Consider the following 23,423-nt stretch of genomic DNA (forward strand, 5'->3'; position numbering starts at 1 on the left):
TTTTTTTTTTTTTTTTTTGGTATTGGGAATTGAACTCAGGACCTTGTACTTGCCAGGCAGATGCTTGTGCCACTGAGCTATATTCCCAACCCATAGCTTCTTAACTGGCCCTCTGACCCATCCTGCTCACTACAGTCCATTTCATTGTACCTGCAGGAGTGAATTTGTTAAAAAAAAAAAAAAGTGAAACATATCGGGTGACCTCCCCACACTTGAAATCGTCCAGTATTTCCTGTCTTATCAACAACACTAGCCTAAATGCCTACAGATCATCTAAAAGGGCCCTGCATAATGGGATGAGGGGAAGCTTTTTGCATTCAACCGTGTCCTTACTGGTCATCCCATGCCCAGCAGCCTCTCTGATTCTCCCAACACACATTTCCTGCTCCAGGCTCGTGCATTCTATGCTGTCCATGCTGTCTGCCTACAGCACGCTGCCCTCTTCATTCCTTTGGGTGGCACCACACTGGAGACAGTTTTCCTAACCGCTTTCATAGAACAGAGACTCCTCTACATTCTCACATTGTCATTCTGCACAGCATTGGTCAGCATTTAACATCCTGTTGTTGCTTGTCTCTTGTCTGCACCCCACACAGAATGTAAGTGTCATGAGGACAGGGACCTTCCTGCTTCATTCATCATGTAACCTCAGGACTCAACAGCACATGACAATAAATGTGGGTTAAATGAATGAGTCCAGATAGAATCAAGTCTATCTGGGTAATAGTTCATTTATTTTTCTTCTGTAAACACACTGTTGATTATCTCTTCCTACTTAAAAATCATAGTGTGAAAAATGTAGATGTGCAAAAAGATGGAGAATGAGTTATTTTGCTACATATCCTCCCCAGATAAATGTTCATGAATAACATGGGTAATGGTGCGTCAGGTAAGCTGAGGCTTGCCCAGTAAAGTTTCTGGGTTTCAAGGAAATGTATTTTTGAAAATTAATCTTTTTCGTGCACCCAAAATGAATGCAACATGATGATGCAAAATCACCGTGGAGTGATGGTACTGAAGTTGCCTCTCGGCTGTGGACAGAGTGCTCAGACAGGATTTTCTCCTAGAGTTTTAGTGAAGCCTATAAAAGTTCCTAAAGTAAACGCTATGTATATGGAACTTCTAGGAGGACATCTGCAAGTGGATGATGGTTTTTACTAGGAAAATCTTAGGTTTTTTAAAATTTTATTTGGTTGTTGTTATTGTTTTTGTTTTTGAGCCAAGATCTCACGATATGGTTCAGGCTGCCCTTGAACTCCCCTATGTAGCCTAGGTTGGCCTCGAACTCACTGCAATCCTCCTGCCTCAGCTTCCCCCAGTGCTGGGATTACCAGTGTGTACCACCATACCCAGGAATCTTCAGTTTTGAAACTGACTATATTAGTATCCATTAATTTTCAGCCTAAGTTGGTAAGTGCTCACTTGCAACCCTCTATGAACTAATTTCTTATGGAAGTATACAAGACATCGTGGTTGGATTTGACTTTTCCCTGGCCTATGCTAGTACATGGTCCAGCGATAAGACCTGGGCAGTAGTACAGGGACAACCCTGGTCTTTGCCACATTCTGGTAAGGTAATAAGAAATCTATCCCTGGGACCTCATTGTTTTCAAGGTGACTGATTGAATGTTTATGGATACTGAGCTCCAAAACATAATTAGCAAATTTGGAATCATTGATATAACTGCTAACAGAGAAGAATTATTCAGATTTAGCTCTTTTGGCTAATTAAAATAAAGAATGATTACTAATTTTCATCTGGGAAAATATAAAAATCTGGAAAACTAAACTATGTTATAATTAACAAAATAGCTGAAAATGTTTGGTCCCCTCCTCCATAGAAATTGTTATTGGTCCTTTAAATTGGATTTTGGTTTTATTTTATTTACTTCATATCTTTAAAATGTATCTCACATCTGCATACAAACTAAATATCTGAGCTGCAGGAAAGCAGTGATGAATCTAAGTGACAGTATTTAAAGTGCTTATGAGTTATTTTTTAAGAATTTGAAATACGCTTTTCAGTAATGAATGCAATTATGCCTGCACTAAAATGAATAAAAGAATTAAAATGTATAGTACTAAAGTAACAAGGGAAAAAGTAAAATAAAGTAACAAGGGAAATTACTGGAATAAATTTAAAATAGGAAAAATCAGAAACAGAATATACCATTAAGTACTTGTAAAAATGTAAACTCCTGGCTGTCTCCCTTCCTCATTCTACCTTATCCTCCAACCCTTCTCTCCAGTTCATCTCTAAGACCCTTTAGAACAATGTGAATTCCTGAAATCCAATGACTTTTATTTATTTAAGAGTTGTTTTGGATATTACATGTTCTACCAACCCTAGTAGTGTCTAAAATGTCTCAAAGAAGTCTAGTTTGAAGAAAACATTCTAAGACAAAGGGAAGGGTACTAAAATAAATACCAGGAGTACCCAGTTGATAAATAGGAAGTGTTTCGTGAACTTGCGTTCCGGCAAATTGTTTGGAACTCAGAATTCTTTTACCCTAAAGAAACATTATTAGCCATGACAGCTTGATGGGCTACTGATCTAGTTGAGCCTGTTTATCAAGCTTTATCTGATAGGGAGCACCGCATCTGGGTCTTTCTGTTTAGACCCACTCAGGATTCTAATTCCACAGCTTCTCTTTTCCTCCAGCTAATCATTGGCATACTCATTCAGGTAGACCAACCACCATAATCTATGGAAAAGCTTGTTGAAAGGAACCATGAAATCCCATTTCCAATGGTCCCTCCCTTTCCCGTCCTGGTCTTTAAAACAGCATGAGCTTTAGGGAACAGCAGGAAAAAGAAAGGTGGACTGGGTTCGTTGTTCCTTTTGAGACCCTGTTAGCATAGCTGTTGCTCACTTGACCATCCAAGTTAAATGCGTATTCTGGCCATGCAGATGCCTGCCATTCAAAGTATAATTCAATAACAAAGAAAGGGTTGTATTAAATACAAAGGCAAGGCAAGGTACCAAGAATATGTGCAATGAAAATAATTATCTCAAAATTTTAAATTTTTTGACATCATAATAACTTAGAGATAAATGTTGTGTTTTAAATGTTTCATTACTGGATTTTCTACCTCGGCATTCATGTACTCTGCGTCAGCTCTCCCAAAAAACCACTGAAAATCTATTGCCCAGCAACACTGATTAGATCTACACCACCCTGCTGTCATCTATAGTGTCACAGAAGGAAGGTGGAGTCAAGGAAGGCCTTTATGGGGCCTGGGAGTCTGGGCTTCCATGGTTAAGGGAGCCTGCTCAGACCAGAGAGCTGTTGATCACTGACTAGAACTGGGCAGATTCATGATGTCAGCGTTTGGTCGGTGGACAGTGAGGTTTGGCTCTCAAAGGGAGGCTGGAGAAGGATGCTGCTGGCTGAGGCGGGAGCCACTGCCGGGATGGGCCACCTGTTGTCCTGTTAAGAGAAGTGGTTCTGCACATGAGCGGTGTGGTTAAATTACTTGGGGGAATTTCTTGAAACAAACAGTGAAGTTATCTACTGCTTTGACAACTTACCTTCTAGGGCAGGTTTTTCTCCAACAAATAATTAGGTCTCAGCGGTCCCTGTTCTTAGCCCCAGTAGTTAACTCTGGACGCAGGCGCTTTCAGTTCTCATTGGCACCCACGCAGCTGCACGTTCCCCAGAGACTCGGGGCTCCGGCCTCCAAGCCTTCGATTCCTCTCTGCCTCCTCTTTCTGTTTCTCTCGATTGCTGTCTGCTGGCCTGGCTCTTTCCTCATGTAGGCGGCCTGTTGCTGCGCATGTTGTCTCTTCCACAACTTCAGGAAGGGAAAATCCCTGCTTCATTCATTTTTGCTTTCTCTATCGCCACTGATCTTATGCGAAGCAGACGAACACTGAAAAGTTCTTCAATAAAGAGTGAGTGAATATTTAGTTGAAATGCACTCCTGCCAAGAACAATAATAATTGTTACTTGTGAGGTGAAAAATTTCTGATTATGTCTTGTTATCAAGGAGACTGAGTCTTCTGCAGCACTGCATTGGAAGATAGGTTGTCCTGTAGCCACTGGGAGTAGCCAGCAGGACACTTGTGTTAATATAGCAGCTGCAACAAACTAGAAAATATCAATCTGCATGAACTCTGACCTAAATTAAAGGTCGCCAACACCTCAGCTTGACAACCCTATTCTGAACTCCTAGAAGTTTTGCGCTTCTTGGGTAGTGACTTCATCGATGGTTGAGAAATGGAATCAATATTTCATGGCTTCTTTCAGCTTATTCTGAAAACTCTAAAATCTAGAAATTTTCATGTGTTCCTACTCAGATAAGTTATATGTGGTAATAGTGTTTATATTAAAAGGCATGCTTTCTTCAAAAAGCATATATACTCCTATATTTCTGTGATTAAAAATAAACTCATCTATAACTTCCTGAATTTTCATTCTCTCTTGTCAGGGTTATCTTCACATGTTCCTTCAGTTATGAAAAATATCAGCTCTTAATACAGCCTATTCTGAACCCCTAGTAGAGTTTTTTTACATGATATATAATGTAGAATTTTTTATTAAGAAAAGTGATAAACTTCCAGTTAGTATAGAAAATAACACCACTTGGTCTTGAAAACTCTAAGATAAATTAATATTTCTCTATTTCATCCTTTTAAAATGAGGATAATAGTCCGTACCTCATAGGATTGTTATGAGGATTAAATGAATTACATATAAAATACTAAGAAGGTCTTGTCTATAATAAAGGTTACAGAATTGTTAGCCTTTATTTTTTAACAATTTCTATGATTATGAATCTATTCTATTTCCTCGTTCCCCTGGACTTGATAAGCACCTCATTGGTATTTATAATTTACATATATTATTTTATACTCTTAAAACATGTGAGTATCGATATTGTTTGCAGATTTTCTAGACTTTATATAGTGATTTTTTTAGTACGCATAAAATGTACCGTAGATTTTGTTCTCAGCTTTATTTTTGAGATATATCTGTTTTGATACATCCCACCCTAATTTATATTAACTCACTTTCTAAAAGCCTTTACTTAAATGTCATTTCTTCAACAAGAAATCTTGAGAACACTTTCTCCAAACCCATCTCATCCCCCATATAGTGTTCTATTTTTTCCTCTCCACGTGTTTGGCATCGTCCAAAATGTTACATAATGTGCTTACATACCACTTTATTTTTGTTGTCTTTTTCCACTTTGCAATGCATGCTCTAATGAAGATTTTTGTCTGCTTTCATTTTTTCACACACGTTTCCAACTACCCTCAGCAAGCATTGCACAGTGTGAATGTTCAACAGGCACTTGCTGAATGACTGTGACTCTTTTCCTATTGACAGTATTTTCATGTTTTCGTTCGTTGTTGCTGTTAATACAAAAAATGTTGCAGCAAGTTTTTGCCCCCGTCTCCTTGTGTAACAGGTTCTCTGTGCTATATATCAATAAATAAACTGCTAGGTGAAAAGTGAACCTCTTCAAGATGCTTTTTAACTAGTTTAGGATATACAGTATCGGGACTCATCAAGTGACGGCTATTGAAAAGGAATGACTATGCCTTTACAAACAGAAATAAACGTCTATCAGTACAGACAGACAGGCTTGATAAGTACATCCAAGATAAGCTTGGCTTTCTTTACCAATATGATAATCCTTTGAATTTTGTTGTGTAAGGTCTTGCTGCTGTTTTTGAATGCAATTGCTCAGTCAAGATATCTTAGTGAATTTTCCATGAGTTCAGTCAAGTCTCGGCTTTCAAACTAATTCAGAAATGGTTACTTCAGCAAAGTGCATGGAGACCCTAATCAACCCGGCCCATCAAACCCACTCACTGCAGCATCCCAGCCTGCGGAGGTAGCCTGCCTTGTTCTAGCTTGTGATTCAAGGTCACCATTCGGTTTTGCTGCATTGTCTTTGATCACATTGAGTCATCACTTATTTTTTATGCCATTTTATTAGCCGGGTTTCTTTTCAAAGTTGTACTTAAGGGAAAAATAGAAGGTGACTGTCACTGTGGAGCCCATGTTAGGGATTCTAAGCTATAGCCTAGAGAGAAATTAATCCTGAAAGTATTTCACACTAAACAACAGCAATCTGCAAATTGTAGATTATTTGTGTCATGTGGCCAGTGCTAATAGCACATCAGAGAGCTAAAATCCATTTCAATTTTTATATCCCAAGCCCGGGTGCTCACGGTTTTCCATTGAACCCAAAGGACATCACAATTGCCCCTGTGATGATTTACAAAGGAATCAAAAGAAAAAAATAGGGACTGAAGACTCCTGTGATTTTTCAGTGCTTGTCAGTGGAATATTTTTTCCGAGTGAGCTTCTCCTACTTTAGGGCACAGTTTACAGAAATTCAGTGAAAGCTTCTAACACTTGTATTTCAGTGAATCTCTCAATATTATTAACTTTTTCTAAGGTTTTAGTTATTTTTTTAAATAGTTGCAAGTGATTTTGTGGAAATGATACACATATTTGCAATACATTTTTGCCAAGAAAATTTCCAACTATATTACAAGAGTTTTATAGTGTAAGAATAAATAAAAGTGGATGTTGATTATAGTTACTAATTGAAATAAAAGACCATTTCAAAATTAACCTTTAAAAAATAAAACTCAGTTCTATTTTTATATTCTTTTTAATAAATGGGCTTATTAGCCCTGTGGAAGAGGACAGCTCAGTGTCAGCTGGCAAACACCCACACAGTTGCCGTGTTTGTGTTTCCTGGAACAAGAAGATGTTGCACATGTTAGAAAAGAGAACACATGCTCCAAGGAGCAACCTGTGCTCGTGAGCAGTAGGAACAGTCAGGGACACACATAGATGGTAGGTGCTGTTGGGCCCCAGACAATCCCATGTGTGATCTCAGAGTCACTGCCACAAATCTTTGAGATGCCAAAGACACAGAAATCAGAGGTCAAGGTCCAGCATGGGGTGTGAGTGAACGTATGTGTGTCTATTTGTGTATTTAAACTTTCCAAAATGAGGAAAGATGGAAGCTAAAGTTTCAAAACCAGTGATTTTAATATCAGTTTTAGCCATCAACCACACACACACATAGCATGAGCACTTATGAGGGAATATTTAATCCTAAGGGCCAACTTGGATTCAACCAAGATGAATGTGGAGAAGCTCAGTGAGAAAGGTACCATGCTCATCTTGCGATGAAAGCAGTGGTGGAGCTGGAGGTGCAAGTGTTGAGCTAGTGGCCAGAGACAGGACCTGGGAGCACATAGAAGTTCTGTTGAAGCAGTGAGGGGCTATGTACAAGAGGACTAGAGATGGAGCAAGGCTAGGGACAGCTAAATTGGAGAATAGGAAGAGACAGGGAAGGATCACCAAGAAAGCAGAAGGGGTGCAACAGGGGAAAATTGGTGAAGTGACTCTAGAAGCTTAAGGGAGAACAATTTTTAGAGTATAGGGTTGATCTAATGTGAGATGCTGTGGGTGGATGGGAGAGAGAGGTGGCAGCCCTAAGGCCATTGGCAGGAAGTACCCTGCTGTGGGGTCCTCTGGCCTTCACCTAAACCTCTCCCACAGGAGCACCTGGACCTGAACTCTTCCGGAATGCCTTGCTACATGGGACTTCAGCATCCCCTATGCAAACAGCCCTGCCACTCTTGACTGACTACGTTTTCCTGGGGGCAGTCCAGTGGCTGGGGGGGGGTACTGCTTTGGGGGGACTGAGCCCTGGAACTTGACCTGTGGGCTGTGCCATTAGGTATGTGACAGGCCTATTAAAGAGGGAGGAAGCTGAGAGTGAAGGAGGAGGATGGAGGGCCAGGGCTCCAGCTCTGGCTGGGTCAGTGAGGCCACATTGAGAACCCGCCTTCCCTGTGTACTGCATCACTTTCTGCATCCTCCTGCAGGCATATTGGTCTACAAAAATGATAACCATTTTTTATTTTAACAATTTTTAAATTTAAATTACAACTTTTATAAACATAGCCATAATGACTTATTACTACTGTTAGAGAGGAAATACAGTTTCTAATCAGATGTAAGTTGAGAGTTAGGACAGATCCCTTGTAACAAAAGATAGATTAGCAAGAAAAAAGTAAGTGTTTTGCCATGTGCACTACATATCACACGGGAGAAATCTCAGCGGCAGATAACTCAAAGCAGAGACTTTGAACTCAGGCTTATCTAATACCTTCAACAAAGGACAATAAACTTTAAAGAAGTGACAAGACAAAGGAAAGCAATTTCAGGCTTCCAGAGGTAGGAAAGTGCGAAGGTAAACATGAGGAAAGAGACCAGTGGAGCTAAGTCTGTTTGTAGTACTTCTGGTGCTAGCTCAGAGCTGATAGGAGTTATCTGTATGAATTTATATCTTTTCTTCACGTAGAATACAAAGAAAGGATAAGATGAAAAGGGCTTCCTGTTTTTGCTGATTCTTAATTACCTTTAACCCAAAAATACTTATCCAAAAGAATTCTTCTGGGGTTAGACATTCTAGTTTTCCTCATTACAGTATCCTTGGGTGCCACATCAGGCGTTTATACTCATCGTAAGCCTCACTGAACCTACCATGGCTTCAGAATTCGGAGGGGTGGTGACAGTGTGCTTTGTAGGTAGAGTGGGCAGAAACTAACTGCATAATGTTAAGATGAGGATGTGACAGTCACAAGGGCAAGAACTCTCATCTAAAATGTTTGACCTTCCAAAGAGAAAATGCTTTTCAAAGTCTTTTTAAATGAACCACCATAAAATCACAGTTTATGTCTGTCTCATTCACCTTGAGTTCCCAAGGTCAAGTGTCTAAATACATGAACAAATATAGTGCCAACAAATAAGAGACTTCTAGCTCTCACACTGTAATAGCAATGTTGCCAGATACAAGGTCAAACCTAAGGATGGGAAGAAGGGACATGAATGTCAGGGTGCTTCCTATAAATTTGCACATATTTTACAGCTTCTTCAGGAAATTGAGTATTTGCAACAGGGAAGAGAAGTTTAAATGAGGACTTAGAAGGGTTGGATACAGTCTTCATCACTCCAAGCTAGAACTAGTATCTACACTGTTCTTTCTACATGAATACTTTGTTGTTAGAATGGGATTTTTTTAGAGATCCCCTGATCCTTGCCACTGGCTATACAGATGCAAAATCTGTAACACAGTGTGTCAGCAATGCCACAGTGGGAAATTCTGCACTGAGACAAAGGTTAGTCCAGTGGAGGACCAGCTAACATAACATTTCTTTCAAAACTAAGATAGTGTCCTTCTTCAGTATGTGAATACATATTACATGAATATGTCTTTAATTACTGAAGAAATTAAATGCCAGCGAGTCCATAAAACTCAAAAGTTACCTCTGATTGTCACTAATATAAACAAAATCATCAAATTGCATTTGACAGTTATATAGCTGTATTAAGAAAAGTATTTTTGACAGTTTGACGATGGTTTGAATGATTGCTTATCGCAGTGGTTACCATCTGAACTAACTAAGCCTCGCCTCAGTCCTCTGTTAACAGCACTGCTCTACTCTCACTAGAAGTTAGCTTTATTTAGACATGGACCACAGGGAAATGGAACTTTAAAAAACAAAAACTCTTCCTTGAATAGTGATATAATAATATTTTGTGTTTAGAATAGAAAATAATTTCTGGACTTTTAAAATATTGTTTGATAGGGCAAATAGACATTTTAATTCATGGCCCTTAAATGAACTCTGGCACAGATTTATAAAGTATGTACAATTTCTTGTTTTTAAAAGCTCTAGCTTGTGACAGTTAGAAGGCAATGACTTTTCCACCCTTTATTCATTCATTCATTCATTCATTTATTCATTTATTCATTCTAAGAATATTTTGTGAATGCTAACCTTATGCTGGACAGTTCTGGTTCCCATTGTTAACACTTAAGAGAAACTGAAGCACAAATTGACTAAGAAAAAAATTAGTTTCTTCAGGGTGATCAGAGCTACAAGTTGGGAACTCACAGATTCAAGCAGACTTGAATATGTGTTCTGGGATCTTGTGGATTTCAAATACATTTTGGAGACAAAAGTCACCAATGGACAAGGGATGAAATCAGTTATTTGCCCATAATTTTTTTTTTATTTTAAAGAGAAAAAAAATAAGAAGTTTCAAAACAGGTTAGAAGGAGAGTTATAATAACTAATACATGCATATTGTTGTATTTGTAATAGTTATTCAGAATACAAGATATAAGCGTGATATTTTCTCCACACAATATCAGCACAAACCTTTCTTTTCAATGAAATAAGAGAAACCAGCTGTAAAAATATCTTAACTATCTTGTATATAAATGTATTTTTTTCTTTTTCCCATTCTTCCCTTCTCCTTTCCCTTATCACAGTTTTTTTTCTTTTGAACAATTTTTTTCCCAATTCACAATATCTACTGTATATTTTGAATCTTATTTACACATTCAGTTTCTCATATCAGAGAGACAATGAAGTCTTTATACATCTGGGTCTGATTTACTTCACTTATGAGTATGGTCTCAAGTTGCAGCCATTTACCTATAAAAGTCTCCAGTTTATCTTTATGGATGAATTATATATATATATCAAATCTTTTTTATCCATTCCTCAGTTGGAGGCATTTGGGTTGTTTCCAAGATTTAGCTATGACAAATTGTGCTGCTGTAAACATGAATACACATTCATTCGTGTGGTCTGATGTTTTTAATTCTTCTGGGAAGATACCCAGAAAGGGAATAGCTGGGTCAAATGAATCTCTAATCCTAGTTTTGTGAGGAATCTCCACACATATTTCCACAATGGCTGTACCAGTCTACATTCCCACCAACAGTGGAGAAGGGTTCCTTTTTCTCCACAGCCCTGCCTGTCTACTTTGCCCTTTCATTTTTGTTTCTTTCACATCATATTCTAGAAAAGAGTGAACAGAATTGTCCCTGTCCTCATAGAACTTGTATTCAAGTTGTTAAAATGAAAATTAACAAATAATTACACAAATTGCTAACAAATATGCACATAGACCTTCAAAAAGTTTTTTCAATTGTTTAACCAAGCTGTCATTGACACATAATTTGACTTGTATACCAACAAATTCACCCTGAGTGTATAACTGATGTGGATAGTATGATCATATCCAGCAGACAGTAAAGACTGACTGTACCACAGAAGAAAGTCTGGCCTCATATTCACTTTACTTTTTTTTACAAGCCCTCCATGATGAGTATTTGGAACCCTTGAAATTCTGTTGGGCATTTGTTTGTTTTTGTTGTGCATAAAATTTTGATATCTCTGTAGTATTAGTATATTTTCTACCCAGACATAAAAAACTTGATAAAGTTAATCAGAGTTATCTTAAGGAATTATACCTTAGAATAATATAGTGCATGAAATTCTGAACTTGTGACATTTTTTAGGCAAAATCTGACAGAGTATTTGTTAAAGCACCATCACAGAGTAAGAAGTAACTTACCATACACAGTACATGGAATCTACAATTTAGAGGTAGAATTTCAAGGACTAACTGTGGATCACTCTGCTGTGTCACTTGTGTCACTTACTACCTAGGTGGCAAGGCAGGTAGCTTTGCATATTACAAACAGAGCATAGGCCCCTTCCTCTCCCTATAATGATCAGCTCTGGCAAATGGAATTTTGAGGCCTCAGTTCTGGGTTTTTGACATCCTTGTGTTTTTAATCCCCATAATTTAAACATGCTCATGTTTGTCATGAGCATCCATCTGCTGATTGTGTATGAAGTAATGATGCCCTCACTGTGCGTTACGGCTGACTCAGAATGCTCACCAGAAGGTGTCTCAGGCATTGATAACTGTCCGTTCATCAGAAATTCGGGCTTGTTCGCTTTTTGCATGTTTAGATAATTGATTGTATTTGGGGGCCTGGGGCTGAAGTTATTTTCATTACTGCCTCTATTCATTGCCTGTATAAGTGAAGGTATATAAGGGATGCAATCCAAAATGACCAGTGAGATACTAAAAAATCTTCCAGCTAGTTCAAAGTTAAAAAGTGCCAAAAAGATTTGTTATTTCAAATAAACATATTGAATTCCTTATTAACCACTTGACTGCTGTACTGAGCAAATGATTACATGAAGGAATAGGTCTCAAAAGTATACTAAATCTACTTTCAAAGCACATATGACCTACTCATCTGTGTATATACATATGTGCATACTCACATGCACATACACACACACACAAATACTTATCTATTTCCATTCAGCATATAGTTACAACAAACAGCAATTACGCAGTTGGATGTCAGGCTCTTTTGGACAATTGGCCTCCCATACTGACCACCGGAGAAGAAAGATATCTCTGGGACTGGACCAAACAACCACTTTCTTTTTTTTTCTTTTTTTTTGGTTTTTTTCTCCGGTACCGGGAACCGAACTCGCGACCTTGCGCTATAGCCAAGCAGGCGCTTTTGCCACTGAGCTAAATCCCCAGCCCCCCAAACAACCACTTTCAATGCAGCCCCCTCCCCTCTTTCTTCATGGTTGCCTGGGTCCTCCTGACCAGAATTTTTGGAGCAAGGGAGGGTGGGCCATGTGAGGATGAGAGTGAGAAAACTCTCCCCCAGGCTGGGGAGGGTGAGAATCCAAAGAGGAGAAAGAGAGAGGGAAGAAGAAGGGAGGACAAGGCAATGGCATCAGTGAAACCCCCCTCGTCTGGTCTGGTTTCCTCTTTCCAGTCTCATCTGAGGAGACTCTGCTCAGATGTGCATGTTATGCCTCCTACATTCTAGACTGTACACATTCTTCCGTCACGGGTGTCGCCACTGAGCACATTCCTTCACTCCAGCTACATGTATAAAGTCTTCACAGGCAACATTAGGCTTCGCTTCCTTCCATATTCCCTGAAAGGCAGTGCCAGACACAGCATAGACATTTGCTTAGCTCCTTTCCTCAGTGTTGTTTTTCAAGGAAAGAATTCAATAGCAAATAAAATGAGTCATGTAGTACATGCTATGTTGTTCAGGGTTTCCAAACTTAAATCCATGTTTGATATATTTTCCAAGGAAGTTAAAGCTGCATGCTTGCCCTCCTAGGGCAAGGAAGGATTTGTCCTCTAATCCAGACAAGACTGTAGGGAAGTGATCATGTCTCTGCCACATCCACGCCAAAACCTACCAGCTGAGAGTTTTGGGGATTTCTACTGATAAATCACCTCCTGGAGCCACAAATTCTTAAATTTCTCCTGCAAGTGGAAGTAGCTCAGTATCTAACCTTTACTATTTTGTTTCATTTTTTAAATTCATTAATTCATTTATTTATTGCGGTACTAGGGGATTGAACTCAGGACCTTCACACTGAGCTGTATCTAGCCCATCTGCAATCTTTCTCTCTTTCTGACTGTCTCCCTTTCTTGATCTCTCTGTCTCTCTCTCTGTCTCTCTCTCTGTCTCTCTCTGTCTCTGTCTCTGTATCTCTATCCCTCTCTGTGTCTCTCTCTCTCTTTCTCAACAGGATCTTGCTAAGTCACTAAATTGCCCAGGACACTGGATTTGAACCTGTGATCATCCTACCTCAGTCTACTAGGATTACAGGTGTACATAACTACCCTGAACAACTACTCTATCTTTTAATTGGTATAGACCACTCAATTTCTTTAGTAATTTCCTTGGGGTTGCAGTTTTTATATTTAACTAAATCCACTCTCAACAAACACTATACCGCTAATGTGAAAGCAAGTCCCAGACTTACAAACATTGCTAGGAACAATTCTCTTCTATTCTGGGACAATTATTTGTAAGTTGGATTCATTCGTATGCCAGCAAAGTGAGTCTTGGTCTGTACACCTATGATGTTTGCAACTCAAGTGGTCAACAATCAGGGACTTAACTGTAGTGCAAACATCACCAGACAAGGTCCAAGGAGGTCCCCACAGAGAAGGTGGGACCTCAGTTCTCCCTGCATAGTAGGTTTCTTGACTCTCGTCACAGAAAGCATTTCGTGGGGAATCTGTGTAAGGCACAGGCAGATTCATTAGGCAGCATTAGAAAGTAAGAGAAAATAGGGAGAGGGTTTTTGCTGGAACAGCAAGAAGGGGCACACTCTGATGAAGAGGTTCAGACTGGCCTGCTCAATAAGTGTGCCTTTATGGATTTGCTGGAGTGGACTAGAGTCTGATAGATCATTTTCTCAGCTCTGGAGTCATAGCCTGAGGGACAATTTATTTCCTATGAGATGATTGTGCTGGTTTGGTAGGGGCAACCTCAATGCCTGTTGTGGGATTATTGGTCCCACTTAGGGAGGTGATCTCCTTGTGAGCTGGCCTGTCAGGCTCTGCTTTTCCTGAAATCTGAGGTGACTGTAAGTTTAGGACTGGAGACTTCTGGGAATCCCTCCAGCGGGGGTTGGAACCAGGCATTTAAATCTGGCAATGGGTGCCCTTGAAAATCCTGAAGATTACTTTAGTTATGCTCACTGTAGTGTCCTCAGTCTTGAAGGGGGATGAGATAGGAGAAGTAAATTTAGAGTTCATAAACTTTGTAATGCAGGTACTGCTTAAGTGACTCATATGCTTACATGCACAACTGAGCAGGGATCTGACCCAAAGTTTTAAGATAATAAAGGAGACAAATAAGAAAAGGCAGAAATGCCAAGCTTCATCTTGCTTTTACTTACTCATTGGGCACCTGCAGGTTCAGCCTCTAGGTCCCCCCACCCCTTCAGGAATTAGGCTGTCAGCCGGTCTGCAAGTTTTCTGGGCAGTCAGAAACTGGCATCAGAGTAAGGAACAGGCTGAGGCTTGAGTTTCTGGAATGCCTGTCACAAGCCTAAATAGTGGTGGTGTGGAGTACAGATACAGATAACCTTGGGTGACTTTGGTGACACCTTAGAACTAGCTTCCTTGTCTCCTTTCTACCTATCTTTATTTTTCTATCCCATTCTACAAGTGTTTTATAACAGAGTAGTCTCCAGTCCTCCCTCTGCCCCTGCAATTATCCCTCTCATTCATTCTACTCTCCCAAATGCTATTGTCACCCAACACAGTTACTGTTATTACGTAAAACAGTTCTTTCAGCTCAGGTATAAGACAAAAATAAAAGATTTTCTGTAACTTGGATTGCGTCCTTCTCCAATGCTCTGCCTTTATTTATGTAGATCCAGATTTCTAACCTGTGTCATTTTCTTTCTGCCTGAAGAAACTCTTCTAACATTTTTTGTAGCGCAAGACTTAGAAATTTCTTAAAATAAAATGCAAGGAAAAAAGAGAAAGTACTGGTGATGACTTTCCTTGGTTTTAGCTAAGTGTCTTTATTGCTCCTATTTTTTCCCCAGCATTGGGGGTTGAACTAAGAGCCTCACAACGATCTATATCTCCAAGTGCTTTTTTATTTTATTTTTAAAATTTAAGACAGGGTCTCTCAGGCTGAGCTTGAACTTGCCATCCTCAAGATCTTCCTGCCTCGGTCTTCTGAGGAGCTGGAATTTTAGATGTGTGCTCTACCATGCCCAGCTCTCCATCACAAGTTGACCTGGGGCTAGCAAAGCACTGCAATGGGAGGAAGTGCGCCACAGTGAACTGTGGGCCTATTCGGAGAGGTTACTTGGAAGCCGAAAGGAGAAGGGTCACACAAGATGTTTTGAAAGAATAATCGTTGGTCACAAGGGTCAGTGTTTTATTCAAAATCTTGGAAACAGCCCAAATGCCCATCAACTGATAAATGGATAAAGATTTGTTTGGGTTTCTTTTAATATAGTGGAGTACTATTCAGCCATAAAGGATAAACTTGAGACATTTCTAGGTAAATGGATGCACCTTGAACCACACTCTTAAGTGAAATGAATTGGATACACGTGTGTAAATACTGCACTGGTTCTCTGATGTGAGAAACCCAAAGGGTAAATAAGAACCAAAATGTATAATAGATCTTGTGACATAGGAAAAAAATGTTCAAATGGGAGGGCAACTAGGGAGGAGGGAGAGAGAAAGGAAGGAAGGGAAAAGAAAAAGCTGAGAAAAGAAGGAAAATATGGAAGCAAAGTTTTTATAAATAAGTGATATAGGGGAAAGAAACTCCCAACCTGCTATACATCTGGTATGAGTTCTTGTTCTCTAAAATCAAAGACTGAATTTTAGGAACAACAGTGGTTAAAAGCAGAATATACTTATTGGGAGAAAGAAAGCTTCTGTCCGAGAGAAGGACAGAAGGGGGCCCAAGTGGGTTGCTAAGGAACCTGCCTTTTCTAGGGATTTTTAAACAGCAGATCCATGATGTGAGGCTGGTTCAAGGAAGGAAATCACAAGGTGGGCATGAGGTGGAACAGAACTATGGTCAACCAATAAGATTATGAGCATAACTGTTCAGGTGAAATTTATTAAATCAGGATCAAATGGAAAAGCAAGTCAAGTAGCAAGTGGGCACAAATACAGAACAGGAGCCTTTCCTGTAGGGGCTTGGGTTAGTGGCTCTTCCTGGCTTCCTCAGGGTGATAGATACCTATTTAGAATATCAATCCTTGATGTTCATCCTTAAGGAAGTATGTGGGTGCATTTGTTTCATCTTTTGTCCTGAGGTCTGGCCCACAGGGGAGGTGCCTGTCTCCCCACAGTTGCAAGGCATCTTGTCTTTCCTACTGGCTCCTTTGGGAGCCTGGCCCTATCTGACTGCCTATAATATTTGTATCTAACTTAGCTATCTACCACATAAGGAGGGGAGGAATAATTGAAGCGAAGATAGGAGAATGGGGAAAAAAATCAAATTATAGAAACTGAGACACAGCTAGGCTTTATCAGTTGTCTCAAAAAATATCATAGCATTGTAAGTAATCTGAATACAAGCACAATCTCCTTTTTTCTTGAACAGTCTTACTATGTTGGCTGTTTGGTAACTGAATACAGTAATTGTAAAATTTAATGGGGTTTTTCATACATTGTTTTTTATAGCACCTTCCTATGTTATGTGTAAAATCAGTTCTGACTGTAATCATATAAAGCAAATAGCATTCTCTCTAAAGAAAAGGATACACCCTCCTAAGCCACACACTCAGTGATCCCCCAGCTATCCAGCCTCCTAGCAGCACGTTCAGCTGCTTAACTTGATGATGGATGAATCTATGGTGAGTACAGCACCCACATCATTCAGCCACTTACGATCAGGGACAAGAGCAGCACCAGTCCAAGGCAAAAGACATAGTCTTGAAGGGAAGACATCCTGGTGGAAGAACTCTTAGCCTGAGCTTGCAGTGCCCCTGTGAAAGGCTGCAGTTCTAGCAGTGTCAGTTATGAATGTTTCTAGGTATTAGGCATATATTCGTGGTATCTTCTTTCATAACTTCTCAGCTTTATTTATTATTATTTTGGTTAGGGCTTGACACAAGTGACTGCATTTTGATTCTGACAGCTTTCATTTTCCCTACACAAATATTCTGTGAACCTGTCTTGAATGTCTAGGTTTGTTTTGTTTTTGTTCTTGTTTTCATTAACAGGGATTGAACCGAAGGCCTTTTATGTGCTAAACAAGTGCTCTACTACTGAGCTACAGCCCCTTTTACAATTTTACATTGAGACAGGACCTCATTAAGTTCCCCAAACTGGGCTTAAACTTCCCATCCCCTTACCTCAGCCTCCTGAACATCCAAGATTACAGGCGTACTCCACCACTTCCAACATTAAATTTGCTATTGTTAAAACTCCGTTTTTACACTAAATCTGCCTCTGCCATTTCTCACACTGATGGTCCCGTGATGTGCACAGTTTACAGGTTCTCCTCCATGGTCTTCTTCAGTGCCTTGACCCTTCGCTCTCGCCACTTCTAACCATATGCTGCATCCATCTTTGTTTATTATACTTTATTGCGCCTGCCAGGTGTTTCGGTAATTACGCAGTCTTCTGTTAAAGATGTTTATACTGCAGCCACCGCTGACATCCATCCTTTCACTCACAGTTTAGGAGAATACCAGAATATAAATTCTGAGAAGAAGCTAATTTCAAAGTCTGTTTTTTTTATTTACCTAAGATAGAAATAAGTCAAAGTCATTTTTCTCAAGTTCAAGTGCTATAAAAGACTATTTATAAAGAAAAAATCCTTTAAAACTTCATAGTTGAAGAAAACTATTTTAAGGTAGTATTTAAAAATATATCTAGAGGGGCTGGGGATTTAGCTCAGCGGCAAAAGCGCCTGCCTGGCAAGTGCAAGGTTGTGAGTTCGGTTCCCGGTACCGGAGGAAAAAAAAAAAAAAAAAAAAATCTAGAAATAAACTGAAACATAAACATTTTATGCTTAAATATGTAAAACATCCAAATAAGAACTTATAAATTAGATATAAATAAAAATACAAAACCAAAGTAAACTGTGGATTTATTTCAGCAGGTGCTGTCATTTTAGTGACCCTAAACAGAGCCTTGACCGACTGGTGCAGACCTTTCTGCCCCACGCCTGCCACCTGGGCTGTGTGCTGGTTCCAGTTGCCCACCGCTTTTCCTTTGGCTCTTCCTTTTATACCCACAGCTCTGACCATGGCCTGTCCCTTGCCGGCTGGCGATGCACCCCATGCATTTCATCAGTTTCTGTTTCCTTCTTATTCATTTCAAAAAAATTAAACTGTGACTGCTTGTTCCCCAAAAGCTCTGAAGCAATTGTAAATGACCATAAGATGAATCTGGTTAGCAGGTTTTGGTTTCATTGCAGCCAATCAAATTATGGACCTATGACACATTTTTACTAATTGTTCAGGTGATCATGAGAATAGCCACCCTGAAGTGGACACTGTCTCAATCAGAACACATCCATTTTGACTCAGGCTTGCAGTCCCTGGTCAGTTGACTAATAGGCAGAAACAGCATGGTACAAGCCTTGATGTGGAAGAAAGCTGCTGACATTATGGTGGCCAAGTAGGAGAGCAAGAAGGGAGGAGCAAGCAATGGCGAGACACCCTTCAGGTCATTCCCACAATGACTTACCTCTAGCCAAGCCCTGCCTCCAAAAAGGAAGTCCCCTACAGTGCCCCATATTGTAAGAGAACATGTCCCTTCAAGTTCTCTTGCTGGAGAGGCACTCAGCCTAACTATGTCTCTCATATCAGGGTTGCAGCTTTCCTTGTCTACAGTACCAGGATGCCTGTGCCACAAAGTTATCATGTTCTCAACCAAAATGTTTGCCCCCAAATTTTCATTAATTTTCTTCAAGAAGAGATCTTTTGTACTATCTGGGTGAATATTTGTGAATCCACTTTCTCATAGTAGGAGACGCTGAGGGATATCAAATACTAAAACTCTGTTCCAGCACTTTCCATGACTATAGAATGTCAGAAGTACAACTAACCCAGGTGTTCGTTGGGGTTCTTCAAAGAAACAGAATCAATGGGATATGTTGACAGAGACATGGAGAGGAGAAAATTATTTGGGGAATTAGTCGAGATGATAGAAGCTGAGACCCAGGAAACTCTGCAACTCAGTCTGGAGGTGCAGAGGACAGGGTGGCAGGGTGGCTGGAGTGAGTCCTGGCATGACAGACCTAGAACCAGGCCTGCTGAGGGCAAGAGAAGATGGATGTCCAGCTCCAGAAGAGACAGATAACTAAACCTCTACCCTGTTAGTTCTGTTCAGGCCCAAGTTACCCTGGATAAAGTGAGGGCAGTCTTCCCTATTCAGTATACCATCCAAACACTAGTGAATTCCTTCTAGACAGTCCTTTATCGACATACCCAGAAATAATGTTTTTACCAGCCATCTTTGTATCACCTGGGTTGGTCAAGTTGACCCATAAAATCAGCCACCACATTCAAATTCTTCTTTAAAATACCTTACAGAAAAGCTCACATAGCCTCTATTTACAAACCTCCCCTCATTAGCTTGAGAACTCAATTTTTCTGTTTTTCTCTTGGTTTAAAGAACTTGTCTGTCTTCTGCCTCCTAAAACAATACACAAGCCAATCTTCTCTTGCAAAGGACACCTTCACCCATGTAAGACAAGTTTTGTCATTCCGCAGCCTGCTCTGCTCAACACCCTCACTACCTCCAGCTATTCTTGCATCACAGTGCTGAGTCAAATAAGAAATGGCTCAGTGATTTCTTTGATATGTTCCACATGTGATCCAATTTCCTTAATAGGAACTTCATCTGAGATCCATAGGTCTTATCTCAAAGAAACAGGTTTTATATCAATTTTGTTTCCAGAGTTAATGTTGTAAATGACTGCAACCTAATACTATGGAATAAGTCTATTGAAAAGACAGGAATGGAACACATTTTAACTGATACTAAACATGTGCCAATTTATAAACATATACATTTAGGTATATATAGACAATCATATGTATTATTTATTTGTTTATTCATGTATGTATTTACTTATTTCATTTATAACTGAAGAAATAAAATGTGAAAGCCTGAACAGGTGAAAGTGATGGGCAGAAGGATTGCAGCACCCTATCCCAGGGTCCTTCTAGAAAAGACCTTCCCAAGCTTAAGTGCAAGATATGGGTCTTGATGCACACAGCCTTCTGGAAAAGCCAGGCAAGATTCCTTAACCTCCGCAAATCCTGGAAAGACAGGACATCTCCCTGCTCTGTTCTCCATTCTGGAATCTCGATGACCCTCCCCGGCTCTGGGGCCTGAGGAAACAGGAAAGCATTAGTCAGTGAGAACCCACAGTCATCAGCTCTCACACTCACATTCCAAAAACTAGCTCTGTATGAGGCACCGGCAACAAAGAAGCAGAAATGTGTGATAGATATCCTGTGGCGCCACAAGGGTCATCACAAGGAGTGGAAAGGGGTTGGCCAGAATCACATGCAACCCTTTCCCAAAGAGTTGCAGGTGGAGTGAGGTACTAGAGACTGTGCTTGTGAAGGTCAGGCTTCTCTGTGATTGGCTAGACAGATGTTTCCAGGCATACATTTACATCCTCCCAAACACCAACACTGGGCATTGATAGTCATAACTGCATGTAAGAATGTATCTTGCACAGAATAAGAATGACATTTTAGTGATTAATTTTTCTCTCCAACAGCTGGCTGTCCCAACTCCTTGATTAAAGAGCTCCATCACTTCAGGATCCTTGGAGAAGAGCAGGTGAGTCAGCCTCTCAAAGGCCGTATCACAGTGTCATCAAAGATAGGCGCTAATGAGACAGTTTGGGCTCCCCCCAGGGAGGCTGAATGTGTTTCCTGACCCACAGAGCCCTGAAATGGGGAAGAAAGCTATGCTGGAGATGTGTGTGAGGACACTGTTCCTCTTCTATCCGTCAGACCTGACAGGTTATTAATTGGTACATCTGCTATCTGCCAGAGCGTTTCATCTCAAGACTGGAGCAGTAAGCAGGCGCTGCATAGTGGCAGATGAGCAAACAAACAAATGCAGAGATGAATTATGCCTGAGGGATCGTTAGTAACAGACAATCCTGATGTGATGTCTGTGGGTAGATGTGCAAGCTCTTTTCACCTGATTTTTGTACTTTGTATGTGTTACCTATATTTCGTAGCAGCCACTTTCTATATGGGTGTGTACCAGTGACATGCATAGGATGACCCATTTAGAGTACAGATTATTTAAATGCTACATTCTGCTCAGTAAGTAATGTCACATTTTAAATAGATATGCAAAGTAAATAATTTAGGGTTCTAAATATATACCTATAGGTATGCACACATATACTCCCGATATTTGTGATTAGCCTTCATATCTGTGGGCTCCACATCTGTGGATTCAGCCAATGGCAGGTTGAAAACATTTTGGGGGTCAGGAACACAACAATAAAAATATAAATTCTTAAAAATGTGTTGAGCAAATATATACATAGCATTTACTAGTATTAATATTATTAATAATGTAGAGATGATTTAAAGCACATGAAGGATGTGTGTTATATACAAATACTTCACCATTTCATATAAGGAATTTGAGTCTCCTCAGATTGTATTATCTACTGGGAGTCCTGAAACCAGCCTCCCACCATGGGTACCAAGGAACAACTGTACATCTCTTAACCCTGACATGGAATTATAAATCCTGTACTAGTATGTTAAGTTAAGGTAGCAAATAGTCAAGTTATCCTTAAAATATTTGCATTAAATAGTGAGAGACATGTTGTGTCACCTACCTAACACTCCTGTTACTGATTTTTACTCTCAGAGATGATCTTTACCAACTCTGACTATATAACATGCAAATAGAGTTGTGTGGCTCAGTCTGTCCCTGGTTTCAGCTTGTGTGTTTTTGTTTGATATGTGAGTGGAAAGGTGTGACTGTTTATTTCCAATATGAATTGAACAAGAAAGGGTTGGTTAAAGAGGATAAAAAAAAGCTAGAGTGATTTCTTCATCCTTGAATAAACAAATTATCATATACCTTTCCTTATTTTGAGCTTTCAAAAAAGTAGCCATAAATGTTTATTCAAATACAGGCAGAGTTAGTTTTCCTGCATTGCAGATAACAGTTGATAAAGGAATTTTCAAACATACCTATGTATTAAAACTCCTGCCTCTAATACTGATTTTTCAGTAGAAACCAGAGAGACTTCTTAAAGCAGAAGTTCTTGATCATTCCCTTGACATTTCTGTTCAGATAATGGAACGTCTCTTCTAATGTGTCCCAATCTTTCCAAATTGTTTCCATATTTATTTTAGAGTTTCTGGGTAAAAATAAGTTTCTGGGTAGGAGAAGAAGCCAACTATGATCATCTCAATAGAACTGCATAAAGTCAGGCCACTTTGCATTCTCCTAAAACTTTGATCAACTCGTATTGATATTAATGTTTCTCTAGATTAATTAGGGTAGTAGAATACATTATAACAAAACTGATCTCTATTTTGTAGAAAACCACATTTTATTTCTTTTCATTCTACAGATATTACTTAGCACCTACTTATGCTCTATATATCATTGTAAGTATAGGAGGTAGAAAAGAAATCACCATCAAAGTTTTATTCTAGTAGGGGAAACCCTTGTCATGTTATATAGACATAAATATGGTTAGCATTATGTTAGATGCTTAGCACTGACATGAAAAAAAATGTATACCCAAAAGGAGGGAAAATAAATACCAGGGAAAAAGGTAAAATTTTATGTGAAGTGATCAGGGAAATTCTCACTAAGCAGGTGCTACAAGAGTAAAGACTGAAAAGTGTCAAAGAAAATGCAATGGTGACATCTGGGAAAGGAGATGTCCAAGCATAGAGGCTCTGAAGAGACCATGTTCCTGGCTTGCTCAAGTAGAATAGAGACCAGTATGACTGGAGGAGGCTGGCGAGGAAGCAAACCCAGGAGCAGAGTTGAAAAGTTGAGGTAGGAGTAAAAAGCATAAGCCAGACTGTATAGTAGAAGTTGAAAGTGGTGGGAAGAAATCAAGAAAGCTGTTGAGAACAAGAAGCCAACAGAGGGAGAAATGATCACCTATTCCCCACTGCTCCTCGTGTAAAAATAGACTGGCAAGAGAGCATTGGAATTAGCATCCTGGGGCTCACTGGTACCCCTGACCACCGGCCAGTGTTGGACCTCACATTGGTAGACTGG

General features: G+C 39.7%; 1 protein-coding gene across 4 annotated transcripts in view; it reads left to right on the top strand.

Annotated features, from left to right (window-relative positions):
* Positions 1-23,423, top strand: part of Park2 (parkin RBR E3 ubiquitin protein ligase) — a 1,289,129-nt gene that overhangs the window by 1,071,300 nt on the left and 194,406 nt on the right. For all 4 annotated transcript variants that reach the window (XM_005390686.2, XM_005390687.2, XM_005390688.1 and 1 more), the window contains exon 8: positions 20,923-20,984. In XM_005390686.2, coding sequence (XP_005390743.1) covers positions 20,923-20,984 — 62 coding nt within the window. The remainder of the gene's footprint in view (positions 1-20,922; positions 20,985-23,423) is intronic.

Source organism: Chinchilla lanigera, unplaced genomic scaffold (assembly GCF_000276665.1).
Source record: "Chinchilla lanigera isolate Chin_1 unplaced genomic scaffold, ChiLan1.0 scaffold00038, whole genome shotgun sequence".
Classification (NCBI taxonomy): Eukaryota; Metazoa; Chordata; class Mammalia; order Rodentia; family Chinchillidae; genus Chinchilla; species Chinchilla lanigera.